General features: G+C 57.1%; 1 protein-coding gene across 3 annotated transcripts; it reads left to right on the plus strand.

Moving 5' to 3' along the window:
• Window positions 1–458: 458 nt before the first annotated feature.
• On the plus strand, window positions 459–6,083 carry NXPH3 (neurexophilin 3). 3 transcript variants are annotated; one of them, XM_033410900.2, is made up of 3 exons: window positions 459–1,969; window positions 2,950–3,123; window positions 4,349–6,077. In XM_033410900.2, the coding sequence occupies exons 1-3, from the start codon at window positions 1,916–1,918 to the stop codon at window positions 5,051–5,053; spliced, it is 933 nt and encodes a 310-aa protein (XP_033266791.1). In that variant the 5' UTR covers window positions 459–1,915; the 3' UTR covers window positions 5,054–6,077. The 3 variants fall into 3 exon arrangements, with proteins under 3 accessions (XP_033266791.1, XP_049558502.1, XP_004282691.1); XM_049702545.1 differs by having other exon boundaries at window positions 468–1,969; window positions 3,054–3,123; XM_004282643.3 differs by lacking the exon at window positions 2,950–3,123 and having other exon boundaries at window positions 471–1,969; window positions 4,349–6,083.
• The last annotated feature ends 11,228 nt before the right edge of the window (window positions 6,084–17,311 follow it).

Consider the following 17,311-nt stretch of genomic DNA (forward strand, 5'->3'; position numbering starts at 1 on the left):
CCAGCTGCTCACGCTCAGGCCGACAGCTTCTTCCTCCCAGCCGGACCAGAGGCTCAGAGGCCAGACAAGGATTTATCGGTTCCTCCCTCCCCAGGCTTTGGGTGGGGGAGGGGGGTCTTTGACTAGACATGCACACCCCCCCACCGCCACCACCAGGGAAGGGCTGCTGCGTCCCATACTGCCCAGGGTGCCTGGGGAATGCAGGGGGCTCTGTGATGCTGTCTGCGCTCTGCAGAATCTGTCTCCCTCATCGCACTTGGCCCAGGCTGATATTAACATTCATCTGCATTCCCCGCGCACCCGCCTGGCAGATGGTGGGGGAGGAGGCTGGGTGTGTGCTGGGGGCTGCAGCCAGAGACCAAGCTGGGCCTCGAGGGCCAGAGCGGAGTGCCCACCCATCCTGCCCCATGGGCCCAGCCCAGGCTGGGGCTGCTCCAAATGCTGGGGTACCTCCTCACCCTCACAGCCTCTGAGGGGTGCTGGGTGCTAGAATCCGACCTTTGATTTTTCTAAGGACTAAAGGGGCCCTGCAATTCCAGGAAGAAAACCCAGAGGTGGGGGGGGATGGGGGATGGGCCCCACCTTTGGGAATCTTGGATGAGGGTCATTTTCTTCCTCCTCGCCTGGGAAGTTTGCAGAGACCGGAGATAGAGACCCTGCTGGCATAGGAGCCCCACATCCCAGCCTGGGGCTCCCTGGATCACAGGGAGGGCAGTAGTGAAGAATGGAGGTACAGCCTCCAGGGAGGCCTTGCCCACCTGGCTCCCCAGCTTCTCAGGAGGCTTACCCCTGACCCCAGCCCCAGAATCCAGTCTGGACCCTAGTGGCCTTTTCAGCCCAGCGCTCCAGCCAAAAGTTTCCTGTTACAGCGACTGGACTGAGAGGTATTGGGGGGAGGCAGGGAGGGTTATCCCTGCCCCTCTGAGTAACGTAGAAGAGGAAAGGAACTGACTCCTGAACAAAAGGAGTACAGGCTAGACACCTAGAAGAACTTCCCTCAGCACAAACGCAACTCTTGCGGAGAGAAGTGGACTTTGGGCTGTGGGAATAGGCTACAGTAAGGAAGACGTTCTTTTCTGGCTCTCGTAATGAGTTCGGGAAAAATGACCTTTCCAAATTCCAGGTCTCTTGGGATTCAGGGCAGGGCAGCGGATCCCCAATGCTCGCGACCGGGGACAGGCGCCCTGCCAGAGGGGTGGAAAAAGTAGTGTCCCTATTCCCGAGGCCACCACCCTCTCCCTTCCTCGCCCAGTTACTCCGCCCCCACATCCTGCCCCTCGCGTCCTAGGTCCCTGGGTTGCTGGCCGGCAGGGGAGGAGTTAACTCTGGAGGTACCGGCTGGGCTCACAGTACCTGCCGCCGCCGCCGCCGCCGCCGCCGCAGCCGGTGGGAGGGACGAGGAAGCGGGAGCCGCCTGGGCGCCAGAAGCGCTCCAGTCTGGCGGGGCGCTGCGCGGGTAGCGGCGGCGGGTCTCGGCGCGGCCAGGGGCGTCCGCCAGGGGGCGCGCCGCGACGGGGCGGGAGGGGCCGTCTGGTCTGGGGAATTAGCACAGGGACGAGCGCGCGCGCGGGTCCCCAACACATCTGGGCGAGAGCGGCGCCGCTGGAACCGAGGGGGCATATCTGGAGCGGCGGAGCCACCGCGCAGCTGGGGCCCTTCGAGGCGCTCGGGGCACCCATCTGGGACCTCGAGAGGGGGCCGTGCCGCGCGCAGCTGGACCAGGGGAGGGGGGCGGCGGCTGCACAGCTGGACCGAAGGGGGCGGGGTCGGTCCTGGGCGGCTGGCAGGGCGAAGGGCCGCGAGTGGCCTGGGACTGGAGCATGGGACGGCGCGCCTGAAAGAGCAGGGGTGAGGAAGGGCCTGGTACCCTGAGGGGGAAAGACGAGAGAAAGGGGCACGAGAGCAAAGGAGGAAGATGCAACTGACTCGCTGCTGCTTCGTGTTCCTAGTGCAGGGCAGCCTCTATCTGGTGAGTGGTCCGCGGGGAGCGGCGCGGAGGGGCGGGGGCCGGGAGGATTGGGGGAGAGCGCGGGAAGCTTCCAAGCCCGAAAACTTTCTCCCTTCCCCTCAGCATCCCGGGGATGGAGCGGAAGCCTGGAGGCTGGGGGAGAGGGCGGGGCCGAGGCCAGAGACTGGACAGTAAGGGTTAATAGGGGCGGGGAGAGGGTGCTGGGCTGGCCCACCCACTCGGCCTCTGGTGGCGGGAGGTGCGACGGGCACGAGGGAAAATGCCCGCAGCCGTCGCCAAGGGTTACTCGACCCCTTCCCGGGCCCCGGGCCGTGCGGAAGGGTGGTGGGGGATGGCTGTGGAGCTGATGACCTGCCAGAGTCATCAGAGCTGTGGGCTCTTCCCTGACCTAGGGGCCCCGCGCTCTGGGTCCATCAGCGTACGAGCCAGTACAGGCGCGGGGCGGCCCCCGCGTCCCTCGCTGCCGCCTTCCCTCCCGCTCCCTCCCTCCCCGCCTGTTGTTTTCCTCTTCTCTCCCGGCTGCGCGCAGCCGGAGCCCCACAGGACCTGGGCAGGCGGCTCCCGCCCCGGGCTCTCGCGGCAGCTGAGCGGAGCGCCCAGAGCCCGCTCCCCGAGCGCTCGCTCGCTCCTTCCTGGCGGCCCAGGACGCGCGGAATCGACCCCAGACCCCAGCCCAGGGCTCAGCTCCCCTCCGACCCACCAGTTGGGTCGGGTGGCAAACCGCCACCCACCAATCCCGTCTTGGAGAAGCCTCAGCCCCACACCTGGGTCTGCCCTTCTCCTCAAAACAATAATTATCTTTGCCACCGTGTGGAAGAAGCCCTCCCTTATCACATCCCCACCCGGGGCCCTTCTCCCCATCCTCCAGCCATTCAGCTGTGACCCCCGGCGGCCGAGTACACACAGGTCTGCCGCCTTGAGCCCAGCCCTCAGAGCTTCCCCTCCTACTGTCCCTCTGCCCCACCCTTGGGTCCTGGCAGGCAGGGCCACCGCACACAGCCCCAGGCATGGCCAGGGCCAGAAAAGAGACCACAAACCCCTTTGGAGCCCTCCAGACCTCAGGCATCCCCCACCCTCATCCCAGGGTCACCAGCAAATCCAGATGCTGCCCAGGTGTGAGCTGGTGCCCCGGTGCTCATAACGAGATACGTAAGGTAAGTACTCTCTTCAGAAGCTGAGCAAACCCACACCAGGCAGCTGTCCTCAGGAAACCCGGTTCACTCCCTGATGCCCTCCTGAGCTGTCCTGTGTTTGAGCTCGTCAGGCTGTCCTGCTGGCCTTCCCCACAGCTCCTTCAGGAAGCCTCCCCAGATGTTGCCTGTCAATAGAGCTGGTGCAGCAGAGGCCAGCCAGGCCTCCGCAGTTACAGGAGATCCTGGGTGGGGATGGGGCTTGGATGAAATCCCAGTAGAAGGACCCATCTGGCTTGTGCGCCCGGGAGTGCAGTGGCTTGGGAGGTCTGACTCTGTGTGACAGCCTTGTAGTGATGTAACCTGTGAGTCTGGTGTCCCCATCTGTGAAGTGGGAATAATAAGAACTCCTACCTCCTAGTATAAGTAATGTCCTGGCAAGTTATCACCAGTGGTCCCCGGAGGAGAGTGTGGCCCTCCTGGGTATGGAACTCACCCCAGGTCTCCCTCAAATCCTCCTGCCAAAACCTAAACTGCATGTGTACTTGAGAGAGAATTTCGCTGGGTTCTGTTTTCTTTTCCATCATCTGTTGGTTCTCTTCGCCTCTGAAGGTAGAAACTACCCCAGGATAGGGATGGTATCTCATCCAACAGACTAGAAAGTCCCCAAAGGCAAGGGCTGTACCTCCCCTGTCAAACTAGGGGCTCTCTCCGCATAGAGATGGAGCTTTCCTATCTGACTTGGGGCGTTTTGAGGGCAGAGACTGTACCTCCCCCATCAGCCTGGGAATTTCACAGAGTGGGGGACTCTACCTCTCCTATAAGAAAGGGGTGCTCTGTCATCACAGCTGCTTCTATCAGATGAGGGCTCTCCCAACATCGGGAGCTGGGCCTCCCCCATTAGACTCTGGGCTCCCTAGGAGCTGGGGCCATGTACCTCTGCTGCCGTGGTCTACTGGAGAGAATTCTCCACCATCCTTCCAAGACTTTGAACAGTGACCAGAGGCAGGACAGCGGGGAGAGGAGCTAGGGGTGACCTGAGTGTCAGAACATGAGAGGGAACCACGACACAGGCCAGAGTGCATACCCAGCCCCCAGAGTAGGTGGGCAATGTGCAGGGCCCCCTCAGCCCCAAGTCAGAGTGGAAGGGAGGGCAGAGAGATGATGCCGGTGGTGGGAGGCAGTGAACCAGAATTCCTGGGTCTTCTGGGGACCCAGGTGCTCATTCTCCTCCCAACTCCCTCCACAGGTCATCTGTGGCCAGGATGATGGTCCCCCTGGCTCAGAGGACCCTGAGCGTGACGACCCTGAGAGCCAGCCCCGGCCCCGGATGCCTCGAAAGCGGGGCCACATGTCACCGAAGTCCCGCCCCATGGCCAGCTCTACTCTCCTAGGCCTGCTGGTTCCACCTGGGGAGGCATGGGGGGTCCTCGGGCAGCCCCCCAGTCGCCCGAACCACAGCCCCCCACCGTCGGCCAGAGTGAAGAAAATCTTTGGCTGGGGTGACTTCTACTCCAACATCAAGACGGTAGCCCTGAACCTGCTCGTCACGGGGAAGATCGTGGACCACGGCAATGGGACCTTCAGCGTCCACTTCCGACACAATGCCACGGGCCAGGGCAACATCTCCATCAGCCTCGTGCCCCCCAGTAAAGCTGTAGAGTTCCACCAGGAGCAGCAGATCTTCATTGAAGCCAAGGCCTCCAAAATCTTCAACTGCCGGATGGAGTGGGAGAAGGTGGAACGGGGCCGCCGGATCTCGCTCTGCACCCACGACCCAGCCAAGACCTGCTCCCGAGACCACGCTCAGAGCTCAGCCACCTGGAGCTGCTCCCAGCCCTTCAAAGTCGTCTGCGTCTACATCGCCTTCTACAGCACAGACTACAGGCTAGTCCAGAAGGTGTGCCCGGATTACAACTACCACAGCGATACTCCCTACTACCCCTCCGGGTGACCCTGGGCAGGCCACAGAGGCCAGGCCAGGACTGGAAGGACAGGCCTGCCCACACAGGAAGCCATCTGTCTGGATACTGGGCAGGGAGAGGAAGGGGCCTCAGGCGGGGAGCGCGGGGGTGGAGAGGGCGCCAGGGCCAAGCCTCAGGTGGCGGGGAAGGGGGCGCAGGTGCTGGCCCCAACCTGAGGCTGTGGAGCAACCAGGACACAGGAGCGCTGGCCGAGGAGTGGGTTCTCTGGGCGGCCTCCCAGGGCTTCCCCACGGAGCAATAGAGAGATGCTGGGTCCAGGAGGCCCCTGGAGCAAGCAGACCAATAAAGTCATGGAGGGGAGCCCAAGACCTTGGCTCCCTCCCTGCCATCCTGCGGAAGAACACAGCAAGGAGAGGGCTATTTCATCGGTGAGGACAGCACGCGGGCACTGAAGGATGGCGGAGCTGGGGCTTCCTGGGAGCCAGCACCGGAACTCTCCAGCCCCACCCAGTGGGCCGACCCGAGCCCTCATCCTGGACTGTGGCTTGAGGCTGAAGTGGTGACCTGTGGAGTCTTCGATGTCTTGACAGAGAGACCATCTGCCCCCAGCCAGGCCACCCCTTCCCAAAATTCCTTCTCTTGCCATTGCTCCCCACCCCCACCCTTGTGCTGAAGGGGACCCTTGTCCTTAAGCTGAGACGGGGGCGATCGTAATTCTTGCAGCACCAAGACCACACGTGGAAGCCCACCCGTGAGCCACGTGCATCCCACTCCTTGCTGGCTCCTCGGGGAACGACCTTATCCAGCGAGTGAGCCTTCCATAGCCAGCCTTGCCCATCAGCCCAGGTCTTGCCAGGACAGAGATGCTGCCTCCCCTGTGGCCCATGGGACCATCTGCAGCTCGGGGCAGGGTGAGGCCACACCGCGGCGGGTGTGCTGGGCCTGTCCCGTAGTGTCTGTCTGTGGGGGTGGGGAGGGGGGAGGTTTTGTGAAATCATCAGTTTGTTGACTTCTGTGTGCAGACTCTCGTTCTCAGATCAAGGAATAAAGCTTTCCTGGGCACTGGACTCTGAGTTATTGGGAAGGGGTATGGGAGCGGGGGTGGGGAGGGCCACAGGCACCCCGTGGTCCGGCCAGAGTTTCTCAGATGGCAACAGGACATTTGCTGGAGTCCAGAGCTGCAGGGCTCCAACAGCTACTGGAGCTCATGCTCCAGGGCTTCCCTCTCCACCCCCTTTCCAGCCACGAAAGCTGGGCCGGTGTTGTGCCGGGGCTGGTAGGGGGTGAGGGTGGCATCTGCGAAGTAGCTGGGGAGGAAGAGGTAGTAGGTGGGATGGGCCACATAAGGTGTTCCCTGTCACCTTCCTGGATATCCGTCTGATGGGCCCACTGGGGTCCCAACACTCTTGTCAGTATTTTGCTCTGTGGCCTTGGGCAAGTCCATTGTCCTCTCTGGTTCTCGTTTCATTTTTTTTCTATAAAATGAGGAGCTTGCCATTTGGGAACCCAGAGGTTCTCAGATGTGAGTGGGCTTCTGCATCACCAAGAGGGTTGTTAAAACCCAGATTTCTGGGTTCTACCCCAGAGTTTCTAATTCAGTAGGTCTGGAGTGGGGCCTAAGAATTTGCCTTTCTAACGAGTAATGAGTGCCCAGGTAGACACTGATGGTCCCAGCCCAGGGACCACACTTTGAGGGCCTCTCAGATGTCCTCTGAGTTCCCTTCTGGCCCTGGCTTCCTGGGACGAGGAGACACCTCTGATGCTTCTCCTCGTGATTTCCAGCGGCTCCTCCTGCAGAAGTCTCCTGGGAAGGGTCCCTTCAGAGAATCAGGGGTATTGGGTGTTCAGTCTGATGACATGCTCGGGGAGAAACAGGCCAGGGTGGGGTAGGGACGGAAGGGGCTTGAAAGCAGCCATGCCCCTGCCCCAGCCCATAGGAGGGCCTCAGAATGGAGGGCTGCCCGGGCCACCTCATCTGGGAGTTAGCTGGGCTAACTCCATTCGAGCTCCATGTGGGGAAGGCTGGGCCCCCGCTACCAAGATCACAGTGCCCTCTCTGGAGGCCATTGGAGATCTGCTCTCTTGGGAGGGTGGCGTGCGGGCCCCCTGGGTCCCTTTTGGCCAGGTAGCCAGAGTGAGGAGAGTCCTAGCGTGAGGGTAGGGTGCTCTGGCCACCCGCAGCCTGTCTCCCCTGCCCAGCAGCACTCAGCACGGACTATCGCCCTCACACCGCAGAGCAGAGCTGGGTGGGGTCTCAGAAGCCACCTTGCTGTCGTCCCCCTCATAGGAAGTGACCCAGAAAGGGTGAGTGACTTGAGCCCACACTCCTATCCCAGCCTCTTCCCCACCCAGCCACCGCACCTTGCTTGCGGGGCGTCTCTCCTGAGCGGAGGTTTGAGACTCCCCAGCTCCTTCGCGCCACCCTCTCCCTCCCCACCCTAGGGACAGGGCTCGGGCCCTGCCTGCCATGGGGGGCTTGGGCTTGCTGGGCTCTGGTGCGTTGTCCCACCTGTGGACACACACTGGAAACCGACCACGAGCCCCTCCCACAGTCCTGTGGCTGCGCTGGGCCCCTGCTCTGTCCCCCCTGACTGAACTGTCAGCAGGGTGGGGGGCCCTCTGGCCCACCCCCCGCTCCTCTCCTCCTGTAGAGAGCCAGATGCTGCCGACAGCTGGAGGGCTGGCCTGCCTGGCACACAGTTCTGCCTGCACGGGGCGGGGGGGGGGTTCATTTCAGTAACTTCATTTTGCCTGCGTGCACTCGGCAGCCTCTCCCCCCTTTTCCGCCTTCCCCAGTAACACGGGCGGCTCGTCTCAATTAGGACCTTGCTAACAGATTTCCTCCCGAATCATAATTCTGCTGGAATAGACTTTGTGCTCTACTAGTCTTGCCATCACCAGATACTTCCTGTCCCCCCTGTCCCCACAGAGGGAAGGGGTCCATCTAAGCATCTGGCTCTGAAGAAGCCAACCTCTTCCCCCTTGGTGAGCAATGTCTAGGCATCTCCTGGGCAGATAGACCCCCAGTTCCCATCAATTGCTTGGACCTCCCACTCTTGCCATTCAAAACACAGGAGAGGGCTTCCCTAGTGGCGCAGTGGTTGAGAGTCCACCTGCCGATGCAGGGGACGCGGGTTCGTGCCCCGGTCCGGGAAGATCCCACATGCCACGGAGCGGCTGGGCCCATGAGCCATGGCCGCTGAGCCTGCGCGTCCGGAGCCTGTCCTCCGCAACGGGAGAGGCCACAACAGTGAGAGGCCCGCATACCGTAAAAACAAAAACAAAACAAAACAAAAACACAGGAGAGCAGATTCCTCAGGAACAAACCTGTCTCCTGTCCCAGGAAGAAGCTCTAGGTTCCTATCCTCACCCCCAACCCTTGCCCCCTCCCACTGCCCTTCAGTGGTTGGCCTGCTGGCCCCGTGGCCCTGTTCCGCCATCTGCTCAACTTGGCTGGGGGGCCGCCCCAGGGCAGGGGCCTTGGCTCCTCTGTTCGAGTGGAGCCTCTGGGACAAGCCTACCAGACTGGGGGCTCTTTGGGGACATGACCTGTATCTCCCCACCAGACTGGGGAGCCCCTGGAGCCAGGGTCTGTACCTGCCACATCAGATCGAAGAGCCTCTGAAGCTAGGATCTGTGCCTCCCTCATCAGGCTGGAGTCTCTCTGAGGGCAAGAACTGCAATTTGGACGCAGTGGGGAAAGCTTATTCTTTTCTAAGCACCGGAACACCTGGAGGTGGTCTCTGCCCTCAGCCCTGCGCACGTCTGGGCAAGGATTCCCACCTGGGCCTCGGCACCCCCATCTCTAATGGAGTGAATATTCCCAGCGGTCTGTGAAGCTAATAAGAGGGAATACATGTTAGGTCAGCTGGCAGCAATGCTGAGTCTTCCTCTTGATGAAGTTTAAGGCAAAAGCAAATGGGTGCCTGGGCCCCTCCTCCCTCCCTCCTTACCCACTTCCCAGGGATGAGCAAGCAGGAACTGAGTCACCCACTTTCCCATCCTTGGCAGGAATGCTGGTGACCTTGCATGTGGCAGACTTGTGTGGCGAGGCCCACTGCTCAGAGATGCACGAGGTGGTAGGTGGGTAGGGAAGCTGGGGGAAGGGCGTGTATGGGGGTGGAGGCAGCTGAAGGTCATGGAGTGACCAGGGCGCTGGATTATTGAGTGGGTATGTGTAGGGGGTCGTGGGAGACACAATGAACCAGTTGCTCTGTGCTGGGAAGTGATCCAATGTCATGGCTGGGAGTAGGAGAGAGAAATGTTACTTCCGAAGGTTCTGAGTCCTCTGGTACTGCCAGGAGAACCAGGGGCTGGGGTGACGGGCAGGGAGAGGCACCACCAGCCCCGCTAGGCGGAGGCGAGATTGGCGGGGGACAGCACCTGCCAATTATACCAAAGTCCTGGAGTGGCAGCTGCTACCATCACCAAGGCACAAATGCCGGAGGAGACACGGCACTCAGCAGCTGGGCGCTGGGTTCTGGTTCCACAGAAGCCCCTGTTTCCTGTCGGCCTGCCAAGCTCAAAGGCTGACCTGAAAACCACCCAAGCTAAGGTGCCTAGTTCAAAGCCTCCCAGTTCATCATCTCAGGGCCGCCTGGCTAGATGGTCCCAAGGGACAAGCTAGCACCTCCTGAACCAATGAACTGACAACATGAGGGTTGCAGAAAGATATATCTGGATCCCAATTCTGAGTCTGTAACTTATTAGTCGGGTGCCCTGGACAAATGACATAATCTTCCAGAGCTTCCTTATGTGAAAAACTAGGGATCTACTACCTACCTTGGGGCATTGGTGGGAAAACTAAATGAGTTGCTCGGCAAATGTTCCTCTTCTTCTTTGCTTCTGGAGATGGGGGTCTGTGTTAACTTCAGCCTTGCTCCTGGTGTGGAGAGGTAAAAAGGCCCCAGGCTGGAGGTAGGCGACCTGGGTTCCCATAATAAGTGCGGCAGAGACCACTAATATCCATTTCCCCTCTCTCCGCAGTCATGGAATTCTCCATTTTCAGTTGGGCACTTGGCTGCCTGAAAAACATACTTCATTTCTTTGCCTCCCTTGTGCCTAGATGTGGCCACGTGACTAAGATCTAGCCAGTAAGCCAGTTAGGTGGCAACTTCCAGAGATCTTAAGAAGTTGATATACACCCTTTGCCCCGTCTTCTTTGTTCTATCCTCTGTCCTGCTGCCTGGAACATGTATGTGATTGCTGGAGCTCTACCTGCCATCTTAAACCACGAGGGATAAGAGCCATGCCCTAGAAGTGGCCATGAGCTGGAAGAAGTCCTGGTCCCTGAAAATTTTGTGGAATAGAAATACCATACCAGCCCTAGGCTCCTACCTTCAGACTTTCATGTGAGAGAAAAATTTCTATCTTACTTCTATCAAATTCCTCTTATTGGGTCCCCATCTCTAGCAGTTTAGTCCAGCTCCACTTGATTTAGTGGATATGGTTGAGCACTTCACTTCTGTGGACCTCAGTTTCCTCATCTGTAGAAATGAGAAAATGCTCACATATCTTGCCGCACTTCAGAGAGATTTTTATCGGCTCACGGGCAAGAAGGAACTTGGAAAAGCTCTGGTTCTCTGCCCCCTCTCCAGCACTGAGGCGCACAGCCGCCATTTGCGAGTCGGAAGAAGTTGCTGCTGCACTGCAGGGGGCTCCCAAGAAGCTGAGAAGCATCCTCTAGCCCTGTCTGAAAGGCCTCCAGTCCCCAAATTCAGCCCCCACACATCTGAGTCCCCATCCACATTCTGATGTTGGTGACACAAAATCGTTGTTCAGGGCCTGACTGATCCCAGCCAGATGGGATCCTAATTTAATTAAAACCCTTTAATTACCTGCAGCAACACAGCTTTGGAAGTCCAGTGCAGAAGGGGGCCTGTAACGGGAGGGGGATCGTTGACAGGGCAGAGTAGGGGCTGCCCTTCCATCACTCTGGGAACCTGGGGTTGTAGAGCGTTTCTCCCACCAGGGTGGGCACAAACCGTACAGAGCAGCCTGTGTGGCCCAAGCAGCTTCTGGCTTGGTTGGTTGACTGCCAAGCGGGGAGTGAGGCCCTTGGGAGCAGAGTACCAGCCACTTGAACCTGAAGCTGTCAGTGTCGGTTTTGTGCTTACACTGAGACCAGCACAGACTGTGTAAGCTCAGGTCTGAGTCCCTCAAGACGCTGGCCCTGCCCGGGACAGTCTGGGTAGGAGCAGGTACAGTTCTGATTCCTGCTAATTGGCCTGGCTTAAGAAACAGGGGTACCTCTGTCTCCACCAAGGAAAAGCAATGCCCCTGTGAACTCAAGGTGTTATCCATCTGGGGAGGGAGACGAAAGGGGGTGACTTAGGTGGGCTGCAGAGGAACCATGTGGTTTCTTGGGGTCTAGTAAGGAGCTCCCTTCCCCCAACGTGGTGCTGGCCCTCAACTGGCTTCTCCCTGTGAAGGCAGAAGGCAGTAGCCCAGGCCAGGCCAGAGCCTGCCAACCCTTGGCAGGGCAGACGCAGAAGCCCAGACTCCATGAGCTGGGCTGTTTTTAAGCCTTGTGGACCTAATACGTTAATACCCTTCAGTTCTCCCTTAGTACTTATTCATTTAACAAATATTGTTTAATAAAGTCTCTGAAAGCTCCAGCTGGTCTCCATGGGGCCAGATCATTGGGGGAAGAGGTTCAGTTCGCACTTGAGCCATAGCCTTAAAGGACATGTTCTACTGCGGTCAGCAGGATGTCAGTGGCTAGAATTGAAGCAAGAAACCCCAAGAAGAAGAAAAAACTCAAGGGGAAAAGGTAGGAGCCGTGAGGCCCCACCACTCCACACCCCCAAATTTCTCCTTCCGTAGCTGAAGCCGGGAGCACTGCAGTCGAACGTGTTCCGCGGTACCCAGGCCTGTTGGCTCCCGCCTTCCCACCCCCTGCCTCTCTTCCTGCATCCAGCCGCAACTCCCCACTCCACCTTGCTTCCTCTGTTATCCCCCAGCATCCACGGCCCTCTTGAAAGAGACTGCTCCTACCTCTGACCCAGGTTGAGTCTGGAGTGCTATGTAACTGCCAACCTGGGGACTGTCACAGCGGGAAATGTGGATGTGCCCCCAGACTAACTAGAGACGAGACATAGGAGCCGTCATTCCCCATCACATCGAAGACTTGTGAGCGCAGGGGCTGTGTGTCCTGTCCAGCTGGCCTGGAGGCTCCCCAGAGACAGGAGGGCCTTACTTTGAGGCATATCTTCTCAAAGGTGTCCTGCACACCAAACTCTCCCTGGGGAGTCATCCCCGATGGGCCTCACTGGACGGTGTGCTGAGGCATGATCACAGCCTTCACTCTGCCACCTTGGGAGAGGAAGTGACAACAGGGGGACAATCTGCTGCACTGTTCTCACTCCAGCAGCCCAGGTCCTCCTGGCTGGAGGAGAGGGTGGGCAGGAAGGGTGAGGACAGCAGAGGAGGAGGGCAGCATGTGGGTGTTGGCACACCCCTCCTCCCAGCTGTCCCGATATTGTGTGTTGTCTTCTCTAGAACAGTCTTCTGAGACCTGGCTCAGCTCCGGGGGCACAGTGAGGGGCACTGAGCGTCACAGGAAAAGCCAGGGTCTTCTGGCTCCTAACCCGGTACCTGCTTTTTCCTGACCCCAGGCTTCCTTGATCCGATGCCCTTCATGACTTGAGGGGTGGCCCCACCTGGGGTAGGATGGCCCGCACAGCCCCAGGGAGACTGGGCTCCCCCTCCTTGGGTTCAGAGCAAGGCCATTCCCCAGCTAGGGTGCGTTTGGAGAGAGTTGGGTTTGAGTACTGGTTGCCGTGTGACCTCGTTCTGGTCCCCTCAGCCCTCTGGGCCTGGATGGCAGTCCTTCCCCCACCTGCTCACATGGTTCCTGCAGAAACAGCCCTGGCAGCGGTGGCTCCGGGTCCGTGTAGGGCTATTGCCGTCTGGCTGGGGCTCACGGGCAGGGGCAGAGGGCTGGTTTCTCCTTCTTCCTGGGGGAGGCTGTGGAGAGCAGCAGCTGAGAGCACAGGTTCTGGAGCCAAGTTGCATGGATTCAAGTCCTTGCTCTGCCACTTCCTAACTGTAGACTTTCAGCAAGTCATTGAACATCTTTGTGTCTCAATTTCCCCATCTGTAAAATGGGGGGGGGGGTGGTCTTTACCTGTCAGAGGGCTGTTGTGAGCTGGAATGGGTAAAGCAATTGAACCGTGTTTGGCACAGCGGCCCTGAGTACAGTCCCAGCCTATAGCCCTCTCTGTTCCCGGCCAAGCCTGGGTGTGAGGGAGGGAGAAGTATGGCCATGGGCAGGAATGCGCAGGAAAAAATACCCACAGGGAAGGTCAGAAGTCTACAAAAGATGACTCACACAAAGGAATCTACTTTTGATTCCAGTTGAGAAATGGAGCTCTTGGTTGTATTTCTACTGATCCTTGGGCCAGGAATCCCCCACTTCTGCACTCCAGAAGCCCCTGGGTACTCCCCCTGGGGACCTTGACTGGTGAACACGACACAAGGCTCGGGGAATGCAGGGGGCCAAAGGGTCTTTATTTAGAAGCAGAGTTAAAGACCCACAGCAGTCAGCCAAGTGTACTCCCCAGGCGGCTGAGGCAGCCTGCAGGGGCCCCTCCTGCCTTACTTGCCCCACCCTCACCTCACCTGCCTTTATCACCTCCACCCAACGGATCAATTTCTCATCAGCCTGGATGGCCTGTGGTCCTTGGATGGTACTCCTGGGAACTGGGTGTGTGAAACAGGCCCATCTTGGACTGTAGCCCCGAGGGTGACTCCCTGAGGACTGGGCCTTACGTGACCCATTTCTTCTACACTTTGAGAAGGGCCAAGGGCATGGGGTAGGCACAGGGCCTGGCAGTAAATCTGCGACTCGCAGAGGGACTCTGAACGCTCTATATCGTGAGAGTCTTTCACAGGGACAGAGAGGAGGAGAAGGGAAGACACAGGTCAAGGGGCAGCTAAAACCCCGACAGGCGGCATCTGCACTTTAGAAATGAGGAGGATGCCGTTTGGGGAAATCGCGGGAAGGTGGAGGATACAAGAGTGTGGAAAGGTATATGAATGCCCCATTTACCAGCCTCGGCAGCTCCCAGGCCTGGGATAGGAGGGGCCTGCCGCTGCTCAGTCAGGCGCTGCCATCTGTCACATCTCAGCGGAGATCAGCACTGGAGGGCTCATTGTAGGCAGGTTTTTATTATTATTTTTTTTAATGCTGCAGGATCAGGCTCAAGACGTCACTCTAGTGAGCAGTACTGGGGACAGGGGAGAGAAATGTCTAGGAAATCATGGAAGCTTCCATGCTCCAGGAGGAGGGAAGGACAGGGAGCGGAAAAGGAAAGAAAAAAGAAAAGAAGCCAAAGAAGGAAAACCATGTAGAAAAGACGGCCTTGAATTAGCAGGTGTGCATCATCCCTCTCCCCCTGGCCCCTCAGGAGGCAGCAGCTGCCCAAGAAACTGGGCTCCAGGGTCCTCAAGTTACATCCTCTCCCCAGTCCCTATTTTCACACCTCCAAGCCGAAGTGCTTCTGCCCTGCCTCTTACCTTCCTCTCTGGAATGCCTACTGTCAAGCACTCCTAGCTTTTGGAGATTATAACAAAGATGATGGTGATGATCATAGATGAAGAGCTGTTCCAGGTGACTGAAAGGTCTGGGGCAGGCTGACTCTTCCTGAGACTCCCCCACGCGTTACAGCAGGTGAGAACCTCAGAGCTCGCAGGACACAGGGCTGGCCAGGGGATGGCTCTCCCTCTCCCCACAGGGAATTCTGGCTCAGAAGATCCCCACACTCCCAAAGGTGCCCATTTCAGGGTCTCGTCGCAGATTTACCTTCCATTCCAAGAAATCCTAAAAGGCCATGGACTCTAAAGGCTACATATGGCTTAGGGTAGGACCAACAAGAAGTACACGGCAATAACAATAGCATCAGTGGCAGTTAACCTTTCTGGAGCTCATGAACGGTAGTCACCATGTTAAGGACTTGATATGTACTACTCATTAATTTCCAGGGGAACTCTATGAAATACCCATTTTACAGAAGAAAAACTAAGGCTTATACGTGCAGGTGCTTTGGCCAGGATCGTGAGTGGTGGCAGGAGATCAGAGCCGGGCTCCTTGACTCCAGACACTGTGCTCTCTGAACACCAACCTTGGCTAGACCTCCAGCGCTGCCTGCACTCTCACCAACCTTTCCCCAGCCACTAGGCTCATCACACCTCCCAGCCTCGACGCTATCCCAGGGATTCTCAGCCATTGATCTTATTTCCTACTTAACACTCAAAAACGTACACGTCACCAGATGCAAGCTTGCTCAACTTCCTACCATGAGACAAACCCACGTTCTATAGGACTCTCCTCATACCCAGAGAGGGTGTCCCTCCTCTTCCTACCTATGCCCACCCACCCGCTTCTCCTCCCAGACCACTCAGAACCTCCCAGCACAGATGGTCCTTTCTCTACTGGACCTGAAAGCTTTTAACTGCTTCCTCTCTACTGGATCCCTCTCGCCAGCTTTAAATGTGCTCATGTCTCTTCCATACTATAGGAAACAAATGGAGCTCCTCCCTCTACTCATTTCCTTCTTCCAGTTTTGCCCGAACTTTTCATTCCTCATGACCCACCCACTCCTCACCTCACCCAGATTGGCTCCCTTCACTGAAATGGCCCCAGCTAAGCTCACTAATGACTTCCATGTTGCTACCTCCAATGGGCGATTTTATCGTTTCTCTTATTATACTGCATTTGACACTTCTAACAGTTTTGTATTTGTTCTCTGACATATGTTTCCTTCCTGTCTATCTCTAGCCAACTCTTTTCCTTCTTTGTGGCTTATCTTTTTTTACTGGCCCTAAAATATAAGCATTCCTTAAGGTTTAGGAAGCTTTAGGTTCCTTAAGGTTCCCGGGCCCCCTTCTCTCTTCACTCTATACTCCCTGATGATCCAACACACCAAGGGCTTCACAATTACACCTCGAAACCAGTATATCCCAGAACCATCTCTCCAGTCTTGATCTCTCCTCTGAATCCTAGGCTCAAAAATTCAATAGCCCATGTGATACCTCCATTTGGAATTCTCAAGGCATCTCATAAGCAACAAGTAAAATGAATTTAATGATCTAATTTCCCAGTTTATCTTCCCACTGGTCTCTATGTTGGTGAATCCATCCTACTCACCTCTTTGTCCTTACTCTATCCAATCAGCAAGTTCTAACAAATTTGCCCCCAAACCTCTCTCAAATGTATTTTTTTCTCCAGCTCTGCCACCTCCGTAGTTCAAGTTCTGCTACCTCTTGCCTTCCTCCATCCCCACTCTCAACATCAACTTTTCTACACTCAAGCCAAAGATCTTAGAATAAAAATCTTGTCACCCCCTCCTGCTTAATAAAGCTTCCATGATTTCCCCACTGTTCTTAGTATAAGTACCCAGATTCTAAATGTGACCTATGAAGGTCCTGCCAGGTCTGGCTTCTAGCTTGCTCTCACACTTCTCCACACTCCAGCCACCCAGCCTTCTCTGGGCTCCTAGAACACAGGCACCATATGCTCCCTCCTGAGTCTGCGCTCCATGCAGGCGATTTCTTCTGTGTGGAACATGACTCTCCAACTTCACCAAGTTGACAGCTCTTCATCCTGCAGCTCTCACTTCAAAAGTTGCTTTCTTAGGGAAGCCTTCCTGGATGCCCCAGAAGAGATTAACTCCCCACTCCAGGCTCTCACGGTGCCTTACACATTTCTTTCAGAGCACTCACCATGGCTTGACGTCATGTCTTTGTGAGATTATTAAGGACACTCTCTTCGCCATTAGACTCGTCAGGTCCAATGAGGGCAGGGAGCAGTTAGTTTTACTCACTGTTTATCCCTAGAAACGAGCACAGTCCCTGGCACATCATATATGGTATAAATAAATTTTTAGCAAAGAAAACAGAAAGGGCTCTAAAAATTCATTCTTAAAAGGCCAAACCAGGGCTTCCCTGGTGGCGCAGTGGTTAAGAATCCGCCTGCCAATGAAGGGGACATGGGTTCGAGCCCTGGCCCGGGAAGATCCCACATGCCGCGGAGCAACTGAGCCTGCGCTCTAGAGCCTGTGCTCTGCAACAAGAGAAGCCAAGACAATGAGAAGCCCACGCACCGCAACAAAGAGTAGCCCCCGCTTGCCTCAACTAGAGAAAGCCCATGAGCAGCAACAAAGACCCAATACAGTCAAAAATAAAAACAAATTAATAAATTTATTTAAAAAAAGAAAGGCAAAACCAATGCAAGGTTCTTAAACTTCAGCGGGTGTAGAAGACCTTGGGGATCACCCATTGGTATG

The sequence above is a fragment of the Orcinus orca genome, chromosome 19, assembly GCF_937001465.1.
Source record: "Orcinus orca chromosome 19, mOrcOrc1.1, whole genome shotgun sequence".
Taxonomy (NCBI): Eukaryota; Metazoa; Chordata; class Mammalia; order Artiodactyla; family Delphinidae; genus Orcinus; species Orcinus orca.

Excerpts from the sequence above, each read along its gene's own strand:
- NXPH3 (XM_033410900.2), top strand. The coding sequence starts at position 1,916 with ATGCAACTGACTCGCTGCTGCTTCGTGTTCCTAGTGCAGGGCAGCCTC. Across the intron at positions 1,970-2,949 it reads TGCAGGGCAGCCTCTATCTG|GCAGGGCCACCGCACACAGC; the intron begins GTGAGTGGTCCG and ends GGGTCCTGGCAG. Across the intron at positions 3,124-4,348 it reads CTCATAACGAGATACGTAAG|GTCATCTGTGGCCAGGATGA; the intron begins GTAAGTACTCTC and ends CTCCCTCCACAG.